The 22608-nt window shown below is 43.9% G+C and overlaps 1 protein-coding gene across 1 annotated transcript in view; it reads right to left on the bottom strand.

Annotated features, from left to right (window-relative positions):
- ryr2a (ryanodine receptor 2a (cardiac)) overlaps positions 1 to 22608 on the bottom strand; it is a 1161183-nt gene that overhangs the window by 604469 nt on the left and 534106 nt on the right. The window contains 5 exon segments of the mRNA XM_056296806.1: positions 4042 to 4154; positions 4510 to 4644; positions 7786 to 7845; positions 13300 to 13470; positions 13649 to 13741. Of these exon segments, the coding sequence (XP_056152781.1) occupies positions 4042 to 4154; positions 4510 to 4644; positions 7786 to 7845; positions 13300 to 13470; positions 13649 to 13741 (572 nt within the window).

Here is a 22608-nt window from a genome sequence, read left to right as displayed (position 1 = left end):
GTGAAGCAATTTGGTGCAAAACTTGTTTTTGTTTTAAAAGTGCTATATAAATGAAATAAACTTGAAAATTTTAAATATAAATATAGATATCAAGTATAAAAACAGGCTACATGAGGCATCTTTGTCATGACAGTAGCAATGATAAAACCCTGAGAGTAGAAGTACAGGTGGTAGTGTGGAATAAGGTAGAGTCCTGGAGTGCCGTATAAGAAGTATAAACGATATCTACGAGAGTAATATATGCAGAAAGATATGGGAAAGAGTAATAGAAGGTAGGTTAAGAGGAGAGGTGATTATCAGCGAGCAGCAGTATGGTTTCATGCTATGAAAGAGCACCACAGATGTGATGTTTGCTTTGAAAATGTTGATGGAGAAGTATAGAGAAGGCCAGAAGGAGTTACATTGTGTCTTTGTAGATTTAGAGAAAGCTTATGACAGAGTGCCGAGAGAGGAGGTGTGGTATTGTATGAGGAAGTCGGGAGTTGCAGAGAAGTATGTAGGAGTGGTGCAGGATATGTTTGAGGGAAGTGTGACAGTGGTGAGGTGTGTGGTTGGAATGACAGATGGGTTCAAGGTGGAGGTGGGATTACATCAAGGATCGGCTCTGAGCCCTTTCTTGTGTGCAATGGTGATGGACAGGTTGACGGATGAGATCAGGCAGGAGTCTCCCTGGATTATAATGTTCGCAGATGACATTGTGATCTGTAGCGAGAGTAGGGTGCAGATGGAGGAAAGCCTGGAGAGGTGGAGGTATGCACTGGAGAGTCAGTAGGAGCAAGACGGAATACCTATGCGTGAATGAGAGGGAGGACATTGGAATGGTGAAGATGCAAGGAGTGGAGGTAACGAAGGCATATGAGTTTAAATACTTGGGGTCAATGGTCCAAAGTAACGGGGAGTGCAGGAGAGAGATGGAGAAGAGAGTGCAGACAGGGTGGAGTGGGTGGAGAAGAGTGTCAGGAGTGATTTGCGACAGACGGGTACCAGCAAGAGTTAAAGGGAAGGTTTATAAGATGGTTATGAGACCAGCTACGTTGTATGGTTTGGAGATAGTGGCACTGATGAAAAGACAGGAGGTGGAGGTGGCAGAGTTGAAGATGCTAAGATTTTCACTGGGAGTGACGAAGGAGGACAGGATTAGGAACAATTATATTAGAGGGACAGCTCAGGTTGGACGGTTTAGAGACAAAGCAAGAGAGGCAAGATTGAGATGGCTTGGACATGTGTGGAGGAGAGATGCTGGGTATACTGGGAGAAGGATGCTGAATATGGAGCTGCCAGGGAAGAGGAAACGAGGAGGGCCAAAGAGGAGGTTTATGGATGTGGTCAGGGAAGACATGCAGGTGTGACAGAGGAAGATGCAGAGGACAGGAAGATATGGAAACGGATGATCCGCTGTGGTGACCCCTAACGGGAGCAGCCGAAAGTAGTAGTAGTAGTGATGGTAGTAGTAGTAGTAGTAGTTGTAGTAAAAGTGGTGGTAGTAGTAACAGTAGTAGTAGTGGTGGTAGCAGTAGTGGTAGTAGTGATGGTGGTAGTAGTAGTAGTAGTAGTAGCAGTAGTAGTGGCGGTAGTACTAGTAGTAGTAGTAGTAGTAGTAGTAGTAGTAGTAGTAGTTTTGGAAGTAGTGGTAGTGAGGCAGCATTTAGTCATTAAGTAGCTCTCAACTCGTCCAAAATACCTGAGATTAGATTTGACCAAAACATGAGTTAATTTAAATCCAGGTTAAAAACTTTAATGATCACCACTGCATTACACAAAATCGTAGTTTAACTCTGATTAGCACAATATTATATTTCATAATTCTTCTATTTCATGCTGATCCTATAATTTATTTTGTTAATTATTTCTTATTTTAATATTCCTCTTATCTAATCTTTTTATCTTTCTGGTTTCTTTTCATGCCTTTATGTTAAGCCCTTCCAGTTGCCTCCATGTATGAAATGTGTCACGTAAATAAATTTGTCTTGCCTTACAGTTCAATGTCTGTTGCAGGGGGATCAAGAGGTATGTGGCCATTTGAGGGTAGGTTAGGCCTTATTTATTAGGTTGCAATAAGTGAGGGAGCAGAAGGGAGTTGATCAGCCTGACTGTGTGGGGGGGTACACACACACACAGTGGCGCTTGAAAGTTTGTGAACCCTTTAGAATTTTCTATATTTCTGCATAAATATGATCTAAAACATCATCAGACTTTCACACAAGTCGTAAAAGTAGACAAAGAGAACCCAATTAAACAAATGAGACAAAAATGTTATACTTGGTCATTTATTTATTGAGGAAAATGATCCAGTATTACATATCTGTGAGTGGCAAAAGTATGTGAACCTCTAGGATTAGCAGTTAATTTGAAGGTGAAATTAGAATCAGGTGTTTTCAATCAATGGGATGACAATCAGGTGTGAGTGGGCGCCCCGTTTTATTTCAAGAACAGGGATCTATCAAAGTCTGGTCTTCACAACACATGTTTGTGGAAGTGTATCATGGCAAGAACAAAGGAGATTTCCGAGGACCTCAGAAAAAGCGTATTTGGTGCTCATCAGGCTGGAAAAGGTCACAAAACCATCTCTAAAGAGTTTGGACTCCACCAATCCACAGTCAGACAGATTGTTTACAAATGGAGGAAATTCAAGACCATTGTTACCCTCCCCAGGAGTGGTCGACCATCAAAGATCACTCCAAGAGCAAGGCGTGTAATAGTCGGCCAGGTCACAAAGGAACCCAGGGCAACTTCTAAGCAACTAAAGGTCTCTCTCACATTGGCTAAAGTTAATGTTCATGAGTCCACCATCAGGAGAACACTGAACAACAATGGTGTGCATGGGAGGGTTGCAAGGAGAAAGCCACTGCTCTCCAAAAAGAACATTGCTGCCTGTCTGCAGTTTGCTAAAGATCATTTGGACAAGTCAGAAGGCTATTGGAAAAATGTTCTGTGGACGGATGAGACCAAAATAGAACTTTTTGGTTTAAATGTTTGGAGAAAGAAAACACTGCATTCCAGCATAAGAACCTTATCCCATCTGTGAAACATGGTGGTGGTAGTATCATGGTTTGGGCCTGTTTTGCTGCATCTGGGCCAGGACAGCTTGCCATCATTGATGGAACAATGAATTCTGAATTATACCAGCAAATTCTTAAGGAAAATGTCAGAACATCTGTCCGTGAACTGAATCTCAAGAGAACGTGGGTCATGCAGCAAGACAACGACCCTAAGCATACAAGTCGTTCTACCAAAGAACGGTAAAGAAGAAAAAAGTTGATGTTTTGGAATGGCCAAATCAAAGTCCTGACCTTAAACCAATCGAAATGTTGTGGAAGGACCTGAAGCGAGCAGTTCATGTGAGGAAATCCACCAACATCCCAGAGTCGAAGCTGTTCTGTACAGAGGAATGGGCTAAAACTCCTCCAAGCCGATGTGCAGGACTGATCAATAGTTATCAGAAACGTTTAGTTGTAGTTATTGCTGCATGGGGGGGGGGGTCACACCAGATACTGCAAGGAAAGACAGCCGGTATACCTGGGTAGATTACAAAGTGGTGCTGGCTTGGATAGCCAGTGTACCTGGGTAGATTATAAAGTGGTGCTGGCTTGGACAGCTGGTGTAACTGGGTAGATTGTAAAGTAGTGTTCGCTTGGACAGCCGGTATACTTGAGTAGATTATAAAGTGCTGGCTTGGACAGCCAGCATACCTGGGTAGGTTATAAAGTGCTGCTGGTTTGGATAGCCAGTGTACCTAGGTAGATTATAAAGTGCTGCTGGCTTGGACAGCTGGTGTAACTGGGTAGATTATAAAGTAGTGTTGGCTTGGACAGCCAGTGTACTTGGGTAGGTTATAAAGTGCTGCTGGCTTGGACAGCCAGTGTACTTGGGTAGGTTATAAAGTGGTGTTGGCTTGGACAGCCAGTGTATCTGGGTAGGTTATAAAGTGGTGTTGGCTTGGACAGCCAGTGTACTTGGGTAGGTTATAAAGTGCTGCTGGCTTGGACAGCCAGTGTATCTGGGTAGGTTATAAAGTGGTGTTGGCTTGGACAGCCGATATACCTGGGTAGATTATAAAGCGGTGCCATCCTGAAGCAGGCCACCACAGCTCTCTTCCTCTGTTTGGACAGAAGCTTATGCCACACAGCTTTCTTACTCCGCTGTGGATGCTCCACCTGGAAATATGCACAATGAAACAGCTTAGAATACATATGATTCCTTACACAGTGTCCTTTCTAAAGAGAAATACTAACTAGACTTTTATATCCAGTAATCAGCTCAGGAAGTGATGTCTCAGGCTTCAGTCTTAGGGCCAGACTGGAAGATGGGCTGATAACAACAATGTATTTTTGAATGTGTATACTTGCCTTTCAGCCCTAATGTCTTACAGCTATGTTACTGGACAGACAACGTGTAGGTACCATGTAAGCATAGCTGTTATCCACCCATCCCATCCATCACTTATTTAATTACATACACATGAACAAAAGCACACACATGTTAACAAACACATTGGCAACACAAACACACCTGATCCAAGTGGAAGAGGACGTGAGAAATGTCCAGGACCCTCTCCACTGTCTTCTCTGGGTCAGAGGTGTCCTCACTGTGGTTGGGGAGGTCTCGGTACAATGCCATCTGCCACCGGATAGCGGGGTCCTCCAACTACGAAGGAGATAGAAACAGGCACACATAACACACACACACACACACACACACACACACACACACACACACACACACACACACACACACACACACACAGGGGTAAAACAAAGCATACATGTCAGTGTACACACACACATATACAAACACATACCTTAAATGCCAGTCAAGGAATACAGAGACTCAGACATAAACACACTCACAAACCCACAAATTAATCACATCCAGGGGTTCTAAACTACAAACCCCAATTCCAATGAAGTTGGGACGTTGTGTAAAACGTGAATAAAAACAGAATACAATGATTTGCAAATCCTTTTTCACCTATATTCAATTGAATACACTACAAAGACAAGATATTTAATGTTCAAACTGCTAAACTTTATTGTTTTTTGCAAATATTCACTCATTTTGAATTTGATGCCTGCAACACGTTCCAAAGAAGCTGGGACAGGGGCAACAAAAGACTGGGAAAGTTGAGGAATGCTCAAAAAACACCTGCTTCAAACATTCCACAGGGGAACAGGTTAACTGGAAACAGGGGAGTGTCCTGATTGTGTATAAAAGGAGCATCCCCGAAAGGCTCAGTCGTTCCCAAGCAAGGATGGGGCGAGGTTCACCACTTTGTGAACAACTGCGTGAGCAAATAGTCCAACAGTTTAAGAACAACGTTTCTCAACGTACAACTGCAAGGAATTTAGGGATTTCATCATCTCCAGTCCATAATATCATCACAAGATTCAGAGAATACGGACAAATCTCTGCACGTAAGCGGCAAGGCCGAAAACCAACATTGAATGCCTGTGACCTTCGACCCCTCAGGCGGCACTGCATTAAAAACCGACATCATTGTGTAAAGGCTATTACCACGTGGGCTCAGGAGCACTTGGGAAAACCATCGTCATTTAACACAGTTGGTCGCTACATCTACAAGTGCAAGTTAAAACTCTCCCATGCAAAGCCAAAGCCAGATATCAACACCACCCAGAAACACCGCCCGCCGGCTTCTCTGGCCCGACCTCATCTGAGATGGACTGACACAAAGTGGACAAGTGTGCTGTGGTCTGACGAGTCCACATTTCACATTGTTTTTGGAAATCATGGATGTCATGTCCTCCGGGCTAAAGAGGAAAAGGACCATCCAGATTGTTATCAGTGCAGAGTTCAAAAGCCAGCATCTGTGATGGTATGGGGGTGTGTTAGTGCCCATGGCATCATGGGTAACTTGCACATCTGGGAAGGCACCATTAATGCTGAAAGGTACATACAGGTTTTGGAGCAACATATGCTGCCATCCAAGCGACGTCTTTTTCAGGGACGTCCCTGCTTATTTCAGCAAGACAATGCCAAGCCACATTCTGCACGTGTTCCACCAGCGGGGCTTTGTAGTAAAAGAGTGCGGGTACTGGACTGGCCTGCCTGCAGTCCAGACCTGTCTCCCATTGAAAATGTGTGGCGCATTATGAAGCGCAAAATACGACAACTGAGACCCCGGACTGTTGAGCAACTGAAGTCGTACATCAAGCAAGGATGGGAAAGAATTCCACCTACAAAGCTTCAACAATTAGTGTCCTCAGTTCCCAAACGCTTATTGAGTGTTGTTAAAAGGAAAGGTGGTGTAACACAGTGGTGAACATGCCCCTATCCCAGCTTCTTTGGAACGTGTTGCAGGCATCACATTCAAAATTAGTGAATATTTGCAAAAAACAATAAAGTTTATCAGTTTGAACATTAAATATCTTGTCTTTGTAGTGTATTCAGCTGAATATAGTAGGTCGAAAAGGATTTGCAAATCATTGTATCCTGTTTTTACGTTTTACACAACGTCCCAACTTCATTGGAATTGGGGTTTGTATGTCCAGTGTCTAGGATTTAAGTTTTGCTTATCCATACTGAAAGAACATAGGTGTAAAACTTTCAAAAAACACAGACAACCAGTTATTTTTAAGTATTTTTAATTGAAAATTAAAGGCATCTTTAAATGACCTGAATTAGACTTAATAGACTGTTGATTACTCAAACGTTGATTACTCAACCATAACAACACACTGTATAGTAACGACATACGCACCTGGTGTTCATAACTGGTGTTATTCCAGTGTCCTGATGTTGTTCCATTCATTTCTTGTTTTTTTTTTGTGTAAGTGATATATGCAAGTGCCAGAAACTGCTGTGTACCGGAGTCAAATTCCTCATGTTCATACGCACACTTGGCCAATAGAGTTGATTCTGATTTTAATAACACTCTACTACTACTAATTTCAGCTGCTCCCGTTGGGGGGCGCCATAGCGGATCATCCGTTTCCATTTCTTCCTGTCCTCTGCATCTTTCTCTGTCACACCAGCCACCTGCATGTCTTCCCTCACCACATCCATAAACCTCCTCTTTGGCCTTCCTCTTTTCCTCTTCCTGGCAGCTCCATATTCAGCATCCTTCACCCAATATACCCAGCATCTCTCCTCGAAACATGTCCAAACCATCTCAATCTTGCCTCTCTTGCTTTGTCTCCAAACCATCCAACTTGAGCTGTCCCTCTAATATAATAATTCCTGTCCTTCTTCGTCACTCCCAGTGAAAATCTTAGTATCTTCAACTCTGCCACCTCCAGCTCCACCTCCTCTCTTTACGTCAGTGCCATTGTCTCCAAACCATACAACATAGCTGGTCTCACAACCATCTTGTAAACCTTCCCTTTAACTCTTGCTGGTACCCTTCTTTCACAAATCACTCCTGACACTCTTCTCCACCCACTCCACCCTGCCTGCACTCTCTTCTTCCGACGTTATGAATATGCAGAGGCCGTGGTGGAGAAACCGGATTTATCCTTAGGGCGGCATGGCTCAGGTGGTAGAGCGGGTCATCTAGCATCGGAAGGTCGCTGGTTCGATTCCTGGCACTTCCAGAGAGTGACTCAAAGTGTCCTTGAGCAAGACACAGAACCCCTAACTGCTCCTGATGAGCAGGTTGGCACCTTGCATGGCAGTCTCCGCTATGAGTGTGTAAATTTGTGTATGAATGGGTGAATGTGAGGCATGTACTGTAAAGTGCTTTGAGTGGTCTGTAGGCTAGAAAAGTGTTACATAAATGTAGTCCATTTACAATTTATCCTGACATTGCTATAAAAAACTGAATATTCTCACCTTCCCTTGTAGATGTAGATTGTTCCTGATGGCCTCCCGAACTTCATCTTCTGTGTCTTTCTGTGGACAAATTAAATATATTGTCTGTTACAACTCTAAATGTGACTATAAAAGTACAGTTCCTGAAGAAACGGTGTGGGCTAGCTGAAATCAGCTGAAAAGATGATGCTTAAACTTTTGATGTAACTATTACTTAGAGGATCAGAGTAAAACTGTGTGAAATGTTGAATTAAGAAAGCCAATACAATTTTTAAGATTCTGGAATGGAATAGCTAAAGATATAACTGTTTTAGGAGCTAAACAATACACTTAGATACAACACCAAAGTAGCAGAACATGAAAAATAAGAAAGTTTCAAGATGAAAGAAAAAGAATGTTTCAAGATGAAAGAAAATTAGTCTTGCAAGACGGAAGAAAACTGTTTCAAGATGAAAGAAACATAATTTTCCAAGATGAAAGAAAAAGAATGTTTCAAGATGACAGAAAAAGAATGTTTCAAGATGAAAGAAAAATAATGTTTAAAAATGAAAGAAAATTAGTCTTGCAAGACGGAAGAAAATTACTGTTTCAAGATGAAAGAAACATAATGTTCCAAGATGAAAGAAAAAGAATGTTTCAAGATGAAAGAAAAAGAATGTTTAAAAATGAAAGAAAAAGACTGTTTCAAGATGAAAGAAAAATGTTTCAAGATGAAAGAAAAATAATGTTTCAAGGTGAAAGAAAAATAATGTTTAAGGATGAAATAAAAATAATGTTTCAAAATTAAAGAAAAAAATCTTTCAAGATGACAGAAAAATAATATTTCAAGACGAAAGAAAAATGTTTTAAGATGAAAGAAAAATAATGTTTCAAAATGAAAGTATGTGGATAAGTCTACAAATTCAAAATATACGAATGAGAATTAAAAAAGTAAAAAGAGTCAAATGTTGAAACAAAATAAAAAGGGAAATTAATGCTAATGCAAAGGAGCTGAAACAGCCACTCAGATCATCTCAACAGCTAAAGAAGCTGAATACATGAAAGTGTGACACATTTACATCTTAAAGTTTGTGTACACCATCCACCCATTGAATTGAGGATACGTTGGTTGGTGACTTGACAGACTTGAAATACACAAAGATCCCAGAATTCATTTCCATGCATCCCAGAATCAATTTAATGTAAGAGGAGCATACCAGAGTTTCTGCATGTGTTTGCCCATTTACTACAAATTAAGTAGCCTTTGCATCACTCTCAACCATTTTCCAACACATACTGTAGTGTTTTTTCATGTGGTTTTCCTACCTTCTGGCAGCAGCCACTGGTTTCTCTTCTTTTCAGAACCATATAAAACTTACTTTGGCAGACTTGAAACATGCTTGAGGTAGGTTATCTGTCAAACTTACATTTCATCATCTTTATTTTTTGTAGGTGTCATATTTTTGAAAGTGTATATTAATTTGAGAAATTTACCTGGGCTTTCAACCGTATTTTCCTGAAACAACAATGTAACTTGGAAAAACAAAGGCAAAGCGTTCACTCGGATACTTATCTCAAACAAGTTTCAAGTCTCTGCAATTATATTTTTCTGTTGTAAACAATGATGATACGCTTTGGAAAATGGTTGAGAGTGATGTAAAGTATACGTGATTTGTAGTGAGCAAGCTGAAACATGCAAAACATTGGTATACCACCATGGCAGAGGAATGAAAAAGTCTTTTTTTCTTTTCTATTTCCATCCCTCCAAAACACTTAACTGGCTTATCGACTGAACTTATCGACAGTGTTGCACTCATATCATAACTATATAACACATACCTGTGAACCAACTGCTTCTGTCACAATGAATGTGCAGCACACCAGCAGCTGAAACTCAGTGAGGGTGTTGTGATAGCCAAGTCAGTTGTAGTTGTAGACCTTTTTAGTTTTTGTGTCTGAACATGTATGAAATTGTGGGTGAATGGTTTGGTTGCCCACTCTGATTAACAGTCGATTCCTGATGTATTGTGATTTTCCACAAGCTGTATACCGACCATCTCCACATTTGTATTTTTTTTTTTGTACGTTGCCTCAGAGTCACATTTGGTGATGATTGCACAATCTGTTTATGATTTGTATTAGGTTGTATAAAATGGGTACTTCCCCCAACATCTGTTTGAAATTTGGCAACCGATTTTAGCCGCTGTGCAGTGTATGAAATATAGCAAGATGCCCTCATTTGAAAATGTTGAAATTTGAAAAATTTTATTTCTGCGACTTACAGTTCATAAATTTTAGGCCAAAACTTAAGGGTAGCTCTTAAAAGGCCAACATGTGGTCCATTAGTCAACAGATTTTGGGACCTGAAAAGCAGCTTAGACTTTACACATATCTACCTAGTTTGATTGCTGCAGCTCTAACGATTTCTGAGATCCAGATAGCAGGTCCTGTGGGGTGTTCCCGGTATGCAATGGTCAGTACCTACCAAAAGTGGTCCAAAGAAGGACAAGGTTTGGCAGTTTGTTCTGTGAGCTTGTGTGGCCTACTGCTTTGCGGCTGAGCTGTTGTTGCTCCTAGATGCTTCTGTCTCGAGGTGACAAGAGCTGTGGGATGGTTTCCAGAAGGCTACTATGGTTTTATGGTTGTGCCGATTTTTTTTAATTCCTATTCAATTTGTGTGTATAGTATTGGTTTTCCATTCTGGGTGCTAAATCTAGTTTGCTGTGGATTACACTAATTTTTGTTTGTCGTGCTCAGAGTGGACTTTTGTGTGGACTTTCTGTATGGACTCAAGCTCAAGTCATTGTATGTGTTATGGACAATTGCACATTCCTCTTTGTACCCTCTGCTCTAACCACTTCCAAGCTATCAGTCCACAGTCAGCCTGCCTTGCTATAAAGACAGGTGGCACTGACCTGGTGGCGTCTTTCCTGGGCGTGTCAATCACTACCTGATCTGGTCAGATTGCGACTCTTACATGACATGTGGCAGCTCCACTCCATACCCCATGTGAAAGGACTGAGGGGGTATCTCTCCTCCACTAAAGCATTGCTGCTCAGTGTCATGTGACTAGGCTGCTCAGTGTTGTGCGAGTGTGGCTCCTGATTGTAGGTGAGCCGGCCAGTGATTATTTGTTTGCTGTTGTTCTCAGCAGCTTCCGCTTCTGCCGGATGAGGAGTGGAGCATCAGGAGTAGCACGAGTCGAGCAACAGACAGAGCTACTGGACTGATACCATGCTCCCACTATAGGACGGACCCTGGATTGCACTGAGTATTAAATTTATACTGAGATTGTACTGGAAATTGGACTGGGTTCTAGGGAAGAGATCGGATCTTTGTTTTTGGGGGTCCAAGCAGCGATAGCTGCGGGAACCCTATTGTTTTTCTAAGGACTATTGTTATTGTTGTTTCTGCAGGGCGCCACAATAAGCGCATATAAGTTTTGGGTCATATCTCGGGCTCTGTATGCCAAATGTCCCGCCATTTTCAAAAAACCGGAAGTGCAAGTAAAATGAACTAGTCTGAGGCTGTTCATCCGATTCACATGACATTTGGTATGCGTCATCTCCAGACAATGATGATAAAAAGTTGCCGAAAGAATTTTGATATGTCATTCCATTTCGAAGTTACATGTCAATCAAATTTAAGGTGTGGCCCATAATGATTGTATTGCCTATATGTAGCGATATGATTGTCCAAAATTAACGAAACTTGTCACGCACAATCAGCACAACATTCTTTGGAAGCACACCACGGTTTGTGAAATTTCGTCCATAGGGGGCGCTACAACTGACACAATATCTGACACAACTGTCAATATCTCAAAAACCGCTCAAGCTAAAAATCTGAAATTTGGTATACTTATACTTGGACCCATTTGGCTACATCGCCTAAAGTGCCGATTGGCTGGATTACCAAAATGGCCAACAAATAGCCAATCAAAATTCAGTAGCTAACATTTGCTAGTGTGAATGGCTGATCTTCATGAAACGTGACAGGCTTATTCTTTGTGGCACATAGAAGCGATGTACCAAATATGAAACAGATCGGACACATGGGGGCGCTACAATAAGCACATTTACACTTTTGGTCATATCTCGGGCTCCGTATGGAATTTTTGAGAAATTATTTTCTCCTCTGATTCCTTGAAAGCTCCCGAATCTAACACACACATTCCCGCCAATTTCCGCCTGCAAAATTGTCAACTGCAATACTGCTTGGACCCCGTTAATCGCCGCTTGCGCCTATATTATTTTATTGTTTTTACTGCCGGTGTCATTCTAGTTCTTTATTGTTTTTACTAATGGACAGCAGCTATTTTATTTTAGGACCTGTTGCCTATTGTGTAAGCTTACCCCTTTCAAACAGGACAAACATGTTCAACATTGGGTTAAGCTACTTCCCAGCACATTTTGGTTGTCATTGAAAACACTAAGGTCAGGGATACCCATCAACTAGCAACCAAACTTTAATGATGCTTGTGGGATACTTCATGCTCTTAGTCGCTAATCCCTTTTAATATTGTAAATAAAATATGAAAAATGTTTACTTTAAACCCATATTTTCTTTTTCAGAGTAACCCAAACCATGAGAACAAAACCAAATTGCACCCAGTGTAAACTAATAACAATGCTTATTAAATAAAGCAATTCTAAGCAAAATTTATAAACTGAAGCTTTTCTCTGTGGAAAAGGACTAACAGATTGCCAATCCAGAGTTTGTTTTACATTTAAGACGAAAACTAAGATACATTCAGGATAAAACATAATTACTGACAATCTAATTGAGTTCAGAGCTGCAGTTTACCAATGTCTCCAAATAAAGCCTCCTACAGACTGTGATTTTAGCAATCCATTCCATTCCATTAACCAAACCGCCTATCCTGTTCTCAGGGTAGCGGGAATGCTGGAGCTTATTCCAGCAGTCATTGGGTGGCAAGCCACACTTTGTGATATGGATCTAATGACCTTGGGTACGACATTAAGTGTGATGTATGTAGACTGTACGATAACACCTAGTGAATCGCAGGCTACGACGCAAGTCCATAAAAACGTCATCAGTGTGCGTGTTGCATCAATCTTAGCTGCTGGTAGAGCAACATGATGCCAAGCAGGAATCGAGTCCTTTCAATAGTCGCCGCAGCTCATTTTGTTGCTCGTTTTGTTGAATCCTTGGCATTTGGGTCACAGATGCCAACAGTCTGTTTGTTTGTGTTTAGCGCCAGCAACGATTCTGCGTGGCGTTGATCAGTGTGTCATTTCGTGCTGCATTTCTATTGGTTGGTTAGTAGACGTAGGTCGTAGCAGCAGTCACACTGTGAGATGGCCATGCTACATTTCTGACACTATCAGACTTTTCTACCAGGTTATCTTCGATCACAAGACCGTAATACCGTCCGTCTTTGAACCTGTCTCACAGTGCGACGTATGACCACTGTTTTGGAGCCACGACCAAAGACATCGCCACATTTTGTCATCTTTCGTCTGAGACGGCCCAAATCACACAGTCTGTAGGAGGCTTAAGAGAAAGACTGATTATGTAACAAAGTATCACTACCTGAGTGAAGCGGTTCTTGGCCAATGAAATAAGCTCTTGGTCTCCAGGTGCACAAATGTTGAGCCCAACAGGCAGCAAGCGTTTTAAAGTGGCAACAATGAGACTTGTCTGCATGGAATACCGATCTCCCTTCCTCTTCAGCTTCTTCCTTTCCTGATCTGAAACAGCTCCCTGAGAAAGACAGTCAGAAACAGGCACGAATCAATACACCAAAAGAAATAAATACACTTAACAAAGCCCACAACCCAAAAGGCACACACATGCACAAACACAAAGGAATAAGTTGTGTGAACTTATAACTTGCTTTTGACATGCCATTGATCCTACCCATCCATCAGTCCATCCATACCTTGGACATCTTAGACTTGTTATCGGTTATGAGAAAGGACATATTGTTGATTTCATTCTGCACCACAAAGTTCTGCTCCTCTCGCTTGAAGTTCTGCATGAGGGAAAATACCACAAAGTCACCTGCAACATGACATGCTATTGTATTACGCCAACATGCACACAGGAAATACACACAGGGCCAGATCTACTAATCCTGTTTCGTCTTTGAGCTTGACTCACATGCTTTATCATGAAGTAGCTTCTGCTGCTTAAGTTTTACATCACATCTTGCACTGAACATTAGTGTGAGCACACCAACCATTTTTGAATAATTATGAACACATACTCCAATGCTAATCCCCAGTATCTATTATCTGTTGGAGATTTTTGCTGAAGATAAATCATTTTTTTCTGGTCAGGTAATATATTACGTATGCTGTTTCCCAAGTTAGATTTATCTTCTATTTAGCCTCCAAATAAATTAATCACAACCCTGCAAAACTCTGGGCTTGTCTAGGACTAGCAAGGCAGGGTTCAACATTAGTGTTTTTTGTTTTGTTTTGTTTTGTTTTTTCTTGCCCGGTTGGGCAGGTGGGTCAGAAATTTACTTGCCCGAAGTCAATTTTTAATACAAATTGTTTTTCATTTTAATGTTTTTAAATTAATGTAATGTATTAGCGGTTAATGAATAACAACAGACTATAGTTAACTCTCATGTTTAATATTTATTTAAGTAAATGAAACATAAGGACACAGTGTGTCATAGATGCGTAGCAACAAACATTCTTGCATGTCGAAAATGGTATGACCCTTCCCCCCATCCATCCTTCTCCCAGATGGACTCATTAACTGTCAGTGATTGAACGAGTGAGCTTAACCGTGTGTGTGTGAGTGAGTGAGTGAGTGAAAGACCAGGCTATAGCAAATATTTCACATCTACAAACATAATGAAACCATACAAACAAAAATCTTAATTACACCAATGTGCTCTCTGCCCTACTGACAGCCATCTTTGTACAACATGCTCCGCATCGAAATTGGCAACTGATGGCCCCTCAACTGAAAGGTTGCTCCACCAATCTGTTTTAACGTGCTTCATGGCACTGAAGCTACACTCACAGGCAGCATTGGATAGTGGGAGCACGAGGATCAGCTCAACCACCATCAGCAGGTTGGGGAAGTTCTAAGGCCTATTGGGGTCTGTTAAAAAGTCTGCCCATACTGTGCTTTGTTGGACCTGGGGCAACGCTTTGACCCCCCCTCCCCTTTTCTCCCCCGTTGTACTTGTCCAATTACCCCACTCTCGGAGCCGTCCTGGTTGCTGCTCCACCCCCCCTGCCGAGCCAGAGAGGGCTGCAGACTACCACATGCCTCCTCAGATACATGTGGAGTCGCCAGCCGCTTCTTTTCACCTGACAGTGAGGAGTTTCGCCAGGGAGACGTAGCGTGTGGGAGGATCACGCTATCTCCCCCAGCTCCCCCTCCCCTCTGAACAGGCAATGATCCCCACTTTTATGCTTGACCACTCCTGGTGCCTTTCCTGACCCCTGTCACAGCCCACCCTATCCAGTATGCCAGCAAAGTGGTCTGTGATGACACGGAGATGGTCTGCTCTGTAACTGACCAGGTCTGCCTCCTGTGCGGGCCACTCCCTCAGGCCCAACAAACTCACAGCTGCCCGAAGAATCTCGTCACTCTCCAGGTCCTTGGAACGGCCCCTGATGCTTTTGATAACTGCATCAGGGAGTTTGCACTTCAATCTATCAACATATATCACCCCCAAAAAAATAAAAAAAAATAAATAAATAAATCCTGGTCTGTCACTCACAGCATTTAATCAAAAATTTTGCCAGTCGGGACTTCCGGGTGACGGATGGAGTAGATCCATCTCCAAATTTAAGTTGTGTGCAAAGTGTAGCGGGAGCAATTTCAAAGCCTCATTTCTGCACTCAGCAACGTGAAATTCAACAATGCCTTTGGTGATACTCAATTCTTGCTAAAAACAAAAAAACAAAATAAAACTTTGAAATTACATCGAGAACAACCAGAAAGAAAGACGACAACCCCGTCATCACCGAGGAGAACATGGCTGCCCTAAATAAGCTACTCGAGGAGCATATAAAAGCCCTCTCCACGGAATTTAAATCGGCCATAGCGCCACTTGAAGCGAAACTGGGCTTTGTCCAGGCACCGGTCACAGACCACGGCCATCGTTTGGTTTCGCTCGAGGCTAACGCAAACCAACTTAGCGACCAAATGGAGGCTAAATACACAGCTATGGAGGAGCGCCTCAACAAGCTAAAGGCTAAAACCATCGACCTCGAGTCGCCGCAACAACATAAGAATAAACAGCCTACCTGAGTCGATCGAAGGTACTCAACCCACGGCCTTCTTCTCTAAAGTGCTGATGGAAATCCTCGGCGACGAGACCCTTCCTTCACCTCCGGAGCTCGACCGTGCCCACAGGGCTCTCACGGCCAAGCCTGCCCCGAAGAGCAGTAATCGTACACATCCACCACTACAAGACGAAAGAGGCGATCATCCAAGAGGCTCGAAGGGGGAGAGGAGGGCTGTCCTACCCGGGAAAACCAGTGGCGATTTTCGAAGACTACTGCCCCGAAGTCATCGAGCAATGCACGGCGTACCGGGAGGTGATGTCGAGGCTGTATCAACAGGGCTTTAAGCCATTGCTCCTATTCCCAGCTATTCCCAGCTACTACGAATCACAACCAAAGATGGGAGAAAAAAAGCACCTCGCATTGGTGGAGGACGCCATGACTTTCCTGGCAACTCAGCACAGTGCATCACAATCACCGACCAGGGACGAGCGGTAACTTTAATAATAGTGGCGAAACTTGGGCAAACTCAATATTGCTATCTCTGATTAGCGTCATTGCGCTACATGCTAATGCTACTAGTTTATACTGTTAGAGAGAACATGACATGGGAAATGTTTGTGTGTCATTTATGTGGCGATAGCTGTTTGAGATAGTAGTGTGTAAAAACGAGGCATACTCCAAGGTAACAGTTAAGGGGCTTTAGTGTCGAACTGTAAGTATCAACAATACAGAGATGAACTGCGTGCCTTACGTAACATTGACTACAGCTAACATCCACTGGGTGGTGTTATAATACCACCCGTAACATCTCCCTTTCCTTTAAGTAAACAAAACACTTCTTGAAATACCAACTTCACCCAAGACATGGTTGTATCTAGATCTCAAAAACAATTAAACAGCCTGTCTAAACACTGAACATTAGAACCAGTCCATGTGAGCTTATAGGTTCAGTCTGTTGGGAGGCCGTATCTGACAGCCATATCGAGAGAGAGCAGGGGAATGGGGTGTCGATGGGACAGCAGAGGTGTCCAAAGTCTGTGGTGGGCCCGGAGCCCGTGGACTGCTGTAGAGCCTGCTGGGAGAGGGTCGAGGAGAGAACATGCATGCCCTCTCACCCTCCGTCATTTCACTCTGTGGCTGAGACCCACTGCATTCAGATGAAGGCCCCTCTGCGCCAGCCCTGTGGATTTGTGATGACATTGGCTCTGCCATACGTACATCGACTCGATTGTGACAATACAAGGAGCCCTCGACCTCTACCAGATATGACCGTCGGGATACTTTCTGCAGACACACTGATGCCAGTCCTGTCCCCTGGTAGTGGCTTCATCCGAACTGCTTCTCCCACTGCGAGCTCAGGTAAGTCCTTAGCAGTCCTGTGGTAGACGAGTTTTGAGATTTGTCTCCTTTGTTTATCTAAAACATCCGAAACAACGCGTGGCTTAAGAAGTGCATCAACCACTGGCAGGGCTGACTTCAAATGCCGTGACATCAGTCGTTGGGCAGGACTGCTGTCCATACTCTCCGTTGGGGTGTTTCTCCATTGTAAGATTGCCTTCCAGGCATCCTCGCTATCCCGTAAGTGCTTTCTTGCAGAGGTTCTTTGTGATTTTGACCGCTGCTTCCGCCTTCCCGTTGGCCTTGGGATGCCTTGGTGAGGAGGTGATATGGTCAAACCCCCACTCCAAAGCGAATTGTCGGAACTGAGTACAGGCGAACTGGGGCCCATTGTCGGAAATGACCCTGTCAGGTTGCCCATAACGAGCAAATTGAGCCTTGCATCGTTTTATTGTTGTCTCCGCGCTAAAGTCTGGCACAACATCAATCTCCCAGAAATCTGAGTAGTGATCAACTACCATCAGAAAGTCTTTCCCACTGTGTTGGAAAAGATCCAGACTTATGATTTGCCAGGGGCATGTGGGCAGTTCATGGCTCAGCATTGTCTCCTTTTGCTGCTCAATTACATACTCATTGCATGTAGAGCATTTACTGACATAATCCTTGATTTTGCTCTGCATTCCAGGCCAGTATATGGTCTCCCGTGCTTTTCTGTAGCAGGTCTCGCCACCAATGTGACTGCCATGTACTCTGGCAAGCATCTCAGGGCGCAATGTTTTTGGGATCACCACTCTTTGCCCCCTAAACAAGACTCCGTTCTGGACACTTAGCTCCTCTTTGATAGGCCAGAACTCTCTGACTGCCTGCTCTGTTCCATTCTTATCAGCGGGCCAACCCTTCAGGATAGTAGACTTTACGACTTGCAGCTGTCTGTCGTTGTCTGTGTTGCTGTATCTGTAGCAGCCTTTTGTCTGTGAAATTCAGATAGTAGGCCATATTTATGTGCTCAATTGCCAGCTGCTCGTCCACCATACTGCAGACTGTGTGCTCTGCATGCATAGAGCCAGGGTGTGTTGAGGAAGTGACAGCCCTTCTTAATGTGTCACTAACAAACATGTCCGGTCCTGGTTTGTAGATCACCCTCAGGTTGTAATTCTGAAGAGCCAGTAGCATGCTCTGCAAGCACTTGGGAGTGTTGAGGAGAGGCTTGCTGAAGATTGCTACGACGGGCTTGTAATCTGTCTCCGCTGTGATATTGTCTCTACCGTACAGATAATGATAGAAACGCTGGCAGGCAAATACTATGCTGAGGCGTTCCTTGTCTATCTGCGCATAGTTTTGCTCTGTAGGCATGAGTGCCCTTGACGCGAAAGCAATAGGCTGTCCCTCCTGCGTCAGACAGCAGCCCATGCCATGCTGGCTGGAGTCACTCTGTACTGTGACGGGTTTTGACACATCATAGTATCGCAGCACAGGTGTCTGTGTCACAAGCTGTTTTATCTCCCTGACAGCTGCATTGTGCTTCGGCAGCCAGTGCCAGACTGTGTCCTTGTCTGAGTCTCCACAAAGGCTCGCATACTTCTGAGAGCCGTTGGAGAAACTTAGCCAAGTACGTGACGAATCTGATGAGTCTCCGCACACCCTTGATGTCGGATGGGGCTGGCATGTCCAAAACCGCCCTGACTTTCTCCGGGTCAGCTTTTAGACCTGCAGCCGACAGCATGTGGCCATGGAACCGCACCTCAGACACTCTAATGATGGCACACCTTGGTCTGAGTACATTTTCAGTGTGGTGCCACTATGCTTTAGTTTCTCTCTGGGAGCTAGCCTCTTCTTGTCCTTGAGACTCATGACAGTGCACGTAGGTCCTGAGTTAAGATGGCATCTCTGTAGTTGGCCATTCAGGTGGAGATTGACAAACCATTTCTTGCCTTTTGTTCCCACTGCACCAGTGCTTTCTGTTGCATACACGTCATTTGTGTCCATGACTGTGTTGTCTTTATCCATGTTCAGTCCCTCAACTCTGTGGAGTTTACCATCCTTTTTCTTATTTTTATTACAAACTCTCGCAAAGTGATTGGCTGTGCCACAAGCAGTGCAGGTCTTGCCATACGCTGGGCAGTGTTCTCTTCCCCACTCATGTGCTGTGCTACAGTATTTGCATGTGGAGAGGCCCCCACCTTGTGATCTGGGGTTCCCACTCATTTTCTCTGTAGTACTGGCTGATCTTTTGAATATTTGTTTCCCTACAACATTGACATTGTCCACGAGTGATCTCTCCTGCTCCATGGATCTCAACTGCAAATCACTCAGCTCTGCTGCTTTGCATGCTTCAATAGCCCTGGCTAGAGTCAAGTCCTTTTCCCTTAACAACCGTCTGCGTGTGCCGTCTTTAGCAACGCCGAGGACTATTCTGTCCCTGATTAATTCATCTCTCAGGGCTCCATATTCACATGTGGAAGCTTTCTCCCTGAGCCGTGTCACAAAACAGTCTACTGTTTCACCTTCCTCTTGTTTACAAAAGCCAAAAACGTAGTGCTCATAAATCACATTGTTAGCGGGTTTGAAATACCTTTCCAATGAGTCCAGTATGCCGGTCGCGTCTTCTTGCTGTGCGGCGGTCAGATTTAAGTTTTGTTTGTAGACATGTCGCCATTCAACCCCCATGACACTCCTCAGAGTCGCCGCCTGGACCTTCTGGTCCTTGTCCACCAGCCCTGTGGCTAAAGCATAATCTTCATATCCTGCTCGGAAGATTTCCCAATTCGCACTCAGGTTGCCACTGAGCTTCATCAGAGCTGTCGGGGGGTATGGTCGCGGCCATGGCTATTCACTGCTGTTACTGCGGTACGGCTAGCTAGCATTAGCAAAACAAAAAGCTTGCAAAACTCGCTTGACGGCTCAATGTCCCTTCAGCCACCAAATCGCCGAATCAAAGGTCCACTTCTGACACCATGTTTGAGCTAGCGGTGTGTAAAAACGAGGCATACTCCAAGTTAACAGTTAAGGGGCTTTAGTGTCGAACTGTAGGTATCAACAATGCAGAGATGAACTGACGCGCGCAGGAGACTGCGTGCCTTATGTAACATTAACTACAGTTAACATCCACTTGATGGTGCTATAATACCACCAGTAACAATACTCTCTTGCGCTTCAGTTAATATTTTGTCTCTATCCGCCGCCATTTTCTCGTGAGTGACAAGTGTGACAGCCTGGAATCACATGACTGGCCTGCTCAATTCTTGATTGGCCAAAGGTGCGTGCCAATATTCTCCGATGCGTGCAAGGGGAGGGGCTATACTGTGTGCCAGTGATCAAAACAATTTATAATACGACGATGAACGAAAAAAAAAGATTGAAACATTTTTGATTAACTTTTTTGTTTTGTACTTTTCTTTACCACTTGCCCGATGAGTGAGTTGCTAGATTTACGTGGCATTTTACTTGCCCCGGGGCAATCGGGCAATCCTTATTACCCAGGGGGCAAAGGGGTTTTACTAAGATGGAATGTTGTAAAAGGTTGTGCACCAGAAATGATATCTAGGACCTTCTAGGATTATAACCTGGGTGGACAACCTGGTCAACTAGCTACTGGAAAGCTACAGGCAGCGAAAATTGCAAATCGCCACCACGGTTTCCACGCCACCCTGTAATTGAAAGTATTCTGTGTTGTAGGTCAAACCAAACTGAGTTAAACTTACCTTGGAATTGAAATGTTAAGCTATCACTGCCAAATTAATACCCTGCTATTATTTGTGCAAATCAATGTCTCTGTTTTACGAGAAAAAAATCCCATTTTAATAATGAAAGAAACAAAATTCCTGGCGGCAAAACATTTATTTCACTTTAATACTCTCTTCTTGGTTATTAACTACAGATTGGCATTGCCCATCAGCAGATATGAAACAGAATTAACAGAAGTTGAACACAAAATAATCCTTCACTTGGGCAGAATTAGAAATTGCCATTCTGAACACTGGATATAAATGTCCAATGTTACAACAAATTCTGGTATACATGGCAGTGTCATAGCAGCTATTTTGAGTAAATGTTTGCTTTCTAGTCATTTTCTGAGTCACCGCTGCTCTCACTGCTCTCAGTTGTTGCAGTGTGCATCCTGTCGCATTTGGTTGTGTTGTGGTTACACCGCCCCGAGCTGCCTCCCCGGCACGTTCAAGCCACTCCCCCAGCTCGGACGTGCCGGAAACATCCGAGCGCTCGGCTCGTGCTCTGAGGAGACGAGCGCTGCACTGCACCAGGTGTTTGCCATCATCCATCAGGCACACCTGCGGCAATCAGGCAGCCCTCTAGAAGAAGCCTCCCAGAACACCACTCCGTGCTGAACCCTGCGACTCTCTCTCCGCGACTTCCACGGCTCCCCCGTCCCCAGCGACCTTCACGTTTTTCCCCGGACCTCTCCAGCGATCTCCCCCCGTGTCTCTCTACCCGGACCCCTCCTTTTCGGACTTGACTTCCTGGATCTCGGACCCGGACTTCCTCGGACAACCCCTTTTGGATCACGGACTGGACTTGCTTGCCAGGTGCATGCACATTATTCAACGCCTGCTTGTCATTTACATACCGCACCACACATAGGCTAAAAACACTCACACATAGTTATATACGCAAACCACTGGACACCACACATAGTTTATTCACACATCCCACTAACAGTTTTTGCACCATATATTCCCCCCACTCTATTCCATTTATTATTCAGTGGCAGTATTTGTTATCTCCCTTCCCTGTTATTCCCCTCCCCCAATAAAACCGCCTTTTGGATTTTGAACTGTCATCCTGTGTCTGTCTGCCTTGGGTTTCGCCACACGGGTCGGGTTCTGGTGCGTGAGCATAACAGGTTGCCAGTCCCTGGCAACAGCACCCTATGTAGCGGGGAACTGCCTTTGCACAGGAACCGTTCTTCTGGCAGCCTTTGACACATCCGCATGAGATTGTCTTGTTCATCGACACATGCCAGGCTGGCTGTGTAGATGGAACCGGAACTGCGTTCCCATTATCCAGAGACCATCCAAATTCTGTGCATGAGGGAATTTCTGGCTCGGCGATGTATTCAGTCTTGTCAATGATGGTTGCCAGAGCAGCCCTTTTCAGGTGCAGGAGAAATGCATTCTCTGTAGGGGGTAGTAGCTTCAAGAGCATTGATCTGTTGTTCATGAACTTGTATGCTCTGTTTGCCCAGATCAGAATCCTAAAAGTGATCAGCTGTGGTTGTGTACACAGCTATGGTGAGGTCTTGTGCCTGGTTGACGAGGTCATCTGTTATGGTGTCTCACCAAACTAT

This window comes from Lampris incognitus, chromosome 17 (genome assembly GCF_029633865.1).
Source record: "Lampris incognitus isolate fLamInc1 chromosome 17, fLamInc1.hap2, whole genome shotgun sequence".
NCBI classification, from domain to species: Eukaryota; Metazoa; Chordata; class Actinopteri; order Lampriformes; family Lampridae; genus Lampris; species Lampris incognitus.
Note: the sequence above shows the minus strand (reverse complement) of the source record. Positions and strands in the feature narration are given on the sequence as shown.